Source organism: Arachis ipaensis, chromosome B04, assembly GCF_000816755.2.
Source record: "Arachis ipaensis cultivar K30076 chromosome B04, Araip1.1, whole genome shotgun sequence".
Taxonomy (NCBI): Eukaryota; Viridiplantae; Streptophyta; class Magnoliopsida; order Fabales; family Fabaceae; genus Arachis; species Arachis ipaensis.
The window spans coordinates 109,899,219-109,904,076 of record NC_029788.2 but is presented as its reverse complement, the minus strand read 5'-3'; the positions used below and the strand labels follow the sequence as shown (position 1 = coordinate 109,904,076).

Sequence of the window (4,858 nt, the reverse complement as noted above, 5' to 3'; positions counted from 1 at the left end):
ATATTACCATAAAAATATAATTATTATTAATTATATATTTAAATTATTTTTTAATTAATAAAATAAAGAGAATATATATTGGTTATTAAAAAAAATTAAATACTAGTATTAAAATGGTGTCAAATATAAAAAAACTACATGCAGCAATATTTGAAATTTGTGTTCCTAAAATCCTTTATTATGTATATTAATAAACAAATAAAATGATTTCTTTGAAACTAGAACTAAAGAGTAAAGACATTTGCTGTCTTTACTAAATTCAAAATACATAAAATTCCTCTATCCAAATCACCAAGCTTTTACCGTTTTCAGATACCATATTAATGATAGACATAAATTGGCAGCAAAATGCAGTATGGATTCCCATTTTAGTGGTTACTGACTAAATTAGCATGTTTTGCTTACATTTGCATAAGATTTTTTTCCCACAATATCCTTCAGTCTGGTAGACTAAGGATTAATCGATCGCGGATCGGAGCTCAATTTAAGAATTTGCTGTTAGGCAATGGGTTACTACATGCACAAGGCAGAATTCAAATTTCAGACACTTCTTTAAACAGACTAGTGAATTAATTACTAAACCAACCCAACTTAGTTCATTTGTATAAGACTTAAGTTTAGTGTTCAACTACCAATTTTTGGCATGTCCATACCTAACAAAATTATGCCATTCATATTAATAATAAAATTACAACTATCAGGTTTATTAATCACATACCTAACAAGAAGTGCTCAAACAGGTTTACTTTGAAGAAATTGAAAAGAAAAAGGTTAGCATTTCTTTTTTTATTAAAAAAAAACTATGTGCTAGTTGGTGATATCCAGCAACTTGTGTTCAGACTTCACCAAAAATTTTCAATTACATGGGGTGATCTATGAATGTCATTCTATCCAAAATCAACCAAAATTCTTTACATGTTTAAATAAATTATTTATCTATCTTCTTTGTTGAACAAACTTTTAATCCCGAAAAATTCGTGATTTTGGTTTTGATCCTTGTGAAACGTCGTACAAACTGACACAGCAAGGACCAAAACCAAAACCAAATGGAAAACCATAAATTGAACCTGTGGCTTTGATGAACAGCTCATATTCATGAAGCAGTGGCCTGAGAATGAATGGTATGAGTTCTCCTTTTGACCAACCAGTATCCAAACCCTCCAACAATAACCAAAATAATAACTCCATCAACCACTCCTACCAAAATCAAAACCCATCTTTTCACATTATTATTATTATGCTTCTCATGATTTCTACCACTTCCCTTTGGAACCTTAACCATATAACTAAACCCTGTGCCTTTATCTACCTGTTTAAGTCCAAGGACTAATCTGTAAATATAGCATTCTTCCACATTTGTGCTTGCATTCCTAAAATACAAGGCTGAAGCACATTTACAATCCTCTAAGCACAAATTTCCACATTCTTCTTTGCTTATTTTGACCATTTTAGGAACACCCTTTAGCACACTACTCACATTGTCTAGCTCTATGATTTCGGCTTGTTTTCCGTCACAAAAACTGCCGGAAACAGCACTGCTGCAGTCCGAACTGATTTCGCTGTCGTCCTTCGAGAGAATCTGAATACATGAGCAGGAATTGGAGAATGTGCAAATTCCATAAGGCCTGCAAGCTATAGGAAGATCACATGTGCTGTTGAGTGCTTGAAAAGAGGCCTGAAAATTTGCTTTCTCCGGCGAATAGTAATATAGGCCGAAGTTTCCTGTATCATTCTTGAGTGCTAAGAAACTTAACGGATGAATACGATTCGATTGGATTTCTGCAATTTTCTTGTATTTGACATTGAACAATGCCAACCCTGTTGAGATCAGCTTAACATATGAAATACTTCTGTTCATGGAAGGCTGAAAATGCCAATAAGAATACCTCAAATTACCGGAATTTAAGTACAGGGCAACCCTGTTTTCCTCAATTTCGAAAGAGTAGAACAGGCTTGAGTTGCTTTGGAAAGATGTCAAGCGAGTCGCGACATCAAGTACCTGGCCTTCAAGCATAACATCAGTAGGAAAATTGAAACTCTGCCATTTGATATTGTTCATTGCATCCACAAGCACTAGATTACCTGTTTTCTGTATCTCCAACCTCTGCTTCAAAATTGAGTTAAAATCATGCATTAGAATCATGAAATATAGCCATAGTTAAGCACATAGTGAAGTTACAACGTCATGTTTGTGTTCTGAATTTGTGATATAGTATTACTTCCACACATACTCTTTCAAATTGAAGCAAAGGAGCAGTTCAAGCATTAGGCTCTATGCATTGCAGCTTAATTGATCATATTTTATCTCTGCATAGTAAAATTGACAAATGTAACATAGTAAATGTAACATCAATGGTTTATGTTCAAATTTGTGATATAGTTCCACTTTCATAACTACACTTTCAAAGTGAATCAAAGCAAGAATTCTAGATTCTATGTAATACATTGATAATAATCATGGTTTTAAATCGCGGTCGCAGTTTTCTAAATTGTAGGAAAACTTATTGAAACAGCTGCAATGCTGATGATTGTAGCTGCGACCACAATCTAAAACCATGAATAAGAATAACAGAATTGATTGGTGTTGTACTATGATGATAGAGATTACCTTCACACCTTGTCCAGAAGTACCAGTTTTCCACCCAACATGTTCTTTTGGACCTTTGAGCATCAAATCACCATCCATAGTTATGTCCAGCAAGCATTTCTCAGTGGTAAAGAACCTTGAGTAGTGTCCGGAATCCCAAACCTTAACATCACCAAGGAAAACCTGCAATGAGCATGTGTATCTACCATTAAATGGATCAATGCTCAATGCAACTCTGAAGTTTGGTTTTGTTGTTGTGTGATTAGTCTCCACAAGAAAACCTCTCCCTTTGAAATCACTGTCATAAATCACAGGAACTGCTACCATTAGTTGGTAGCCAATACCAACCCCAGGCTCAGAAGAAAATCCATAAGTGAAGAAGAGGAAAACAACAAAGAAGAGAAGATTCATGAGTAGGAGGAGGAGCCTTTCAAGATTGGATTTTGATGTTTTGGGAATGTTTATTGGATGATTTGGAAGGTGGGTTTGGTTTGGTTTAGGCCAGAATTGATTACAACTAGTGAAGAAGGAAAAGTTAGGCATGATTACTCAAAACTCTGCCTCACACACCCTCCCACTCCCAAAAAGAAATTATGGCTTTCATTGTTTGTTTGTTTTTCCATTTGCCTTAAACAATTGCCAATCAATACAGCAAGTGGTGGGGTTCGTTCATGCTCATTACAAAAATTCAAAAATTAAAAATAAAAAAAATTAATTTTGTTTTTAATAAAAAATATTCTGCATGCACAAGAAATTGCTGCTTCTTATTTTTTTTCTCCTTGGATAAAGTGTTTCTCCAGCTTTGTGGAGAGAATTAATAAAGAAACAGCACACTGAGAGAGAGAGGGGGGCTGGAACTTAGTTGCCCCATGTGAGAGTTTTTAAAGTGTATTAAGGTGTGAGTACCAGTAATGAATGAATGATATTAAATTTTGATAAATATATATGTAAATGATATTAATTAATGTATGTAAACTCTGATAAATATAAATATAAATTATTACCGATAAAATAATAATATTTATTGCTGATTTGATTAAATATACACTAATCACTTAACCAATCTAAATTACTTATATCTTTTTAAAATATTTGGCAGTTATGGAACTAATTCTTTTGATATCTTAACATACAATTCGATATCTTTTTTAATTGGAATCTGGGATATTTAGTTTTTATTGGCTTTTATTATTTGACTGAAAATAATTAACAAAATATTACAAAGTGAAATATAGATATATATTTCAATATTTGTAACGTTTTAGAATCTTAAAAAAAATTAGTATTTTTTTATTTAATATTTAAAGTTTATTTTTGAAAAAAGAAATAAATTATTAGGAATACTTTTGTTTTCCCATTTTAAAAAAATTTCAGATTCTTACATGAAAGTTACCTGTCTTCTTGCACATGTATAATTTGAAAACCTCGTACTTAGCAAACTTACAACATAATGATAATAAAATATTAAGACTCGGAATTCGGAAATATCAAATATGTGAATGCATATTTGATACTATATTAGTTTAAAAAAAGAGTAAAAGATGGAAGTTTCGAAATATGTGAAACTAATAATTTGAAAATAAACTTCCATCTTTTAAATCAACTTTAATTTGATTCACATATTTGAAAATCAACTTTAATATAGATGTAAGATTTTTTTTTTAATATACAATTTATAATTATTTAAACTCAACAATATATTTTAGTTGAAAATGTTTAATTTTTCATTAAATATATAATAAATACATTAAAACTCCAAATATTTAATTTTTTCTGAAATAAATTTCATTTAAGATCATATTTAACATGTCTCATATCTCATTTAAAACAACTTTAATAGAATACGTTTTGGGTTATAATTATAGTAACTAAATTGATTTAAAATTAAAATTTAATGGAATATAATATCTAAAATGGCATCAATATCAAATAAAAAAGAGACCATGTCATTTAAAAAAAAAAACTAATTAAATGTTGTTAATTGAATAACCCATTAAATAAAATGATTAAAAGTGATATAAAATTTAAATTAAGTTGAGATGAAGCACTAGAGTAATAAATTTTACATTAAGTCTCAAATTAATTTTTATGATATATGATGTCACAAATATTTAGATAATTATGTAATATTTTGTGATATCTAAAATAAATTGAATTAAAATTAAGCATTAGAGATACTCTTAAATCTGGATTTTTTTATTTTAATTAAATAAATATAAAATTTACGAAAATACATATACATAAATATATAATTGGCCACATCTCGAATAC

General features: G+C 30.0%; 1 protein-coding gene across 3 annotated transcripts; it reads right to left on the bottom strand.

Moving 5' to 3' along the window:
* Positions 821–3,466, bottom strand: LOC107639615 (G-type lectin S-receptor-like serine/threonine-protein kinase SD2-5). 3 transcript variants are annotated; one of them, XM_021121553.1, is made up of 3 exons: positions 2,609–3,466; positions 1,897–2,107; positions 821–1,818 (listed from the first exon to the last, which is right to left on the bottom strand). In XM_021121553.1, exons 1-3 carry the CDS (start codon positions 3,128–3,130, stop codon positions 1,094–1,096), a joined length of 1,458 nt encoding a protein of 485 aa, XP_020977212.1. In that variant the 5' UTR covers positions 3,131–3,466; the 3' UTR covers positions 821–1,093. The 3 variants fall into 3 exon arrangements, with proteins under 3 accessions (XP_020977212.1, XP_020977211.1, XP_016198648.1); XM_021121552.1 differs by having other exon boundaries at positions 821–2,107; positions 2,609–3,465; XM_016343162.2 differs by having other exon boundaries at positions 821–2,104; positions 2,609–3,464.

Excerpts from the sequence above, each read along its gene's own strand:
- LOC107639615 (XM_021121552.1), bottom strand. The coding sequence starts at position 3,130 with ATGCCTAACTTTTCCTTCTTCACTAGTTGTAATCAATTCTGGCCTAAA. Across the intron at positions 2,108-2,608 it reads CTTCTGGACAAGGTGTGAAG|CAGAGGTTGGAGATACAGAA; the intron begins GTAATCTCTATC and ends TCAATTTTGAAG.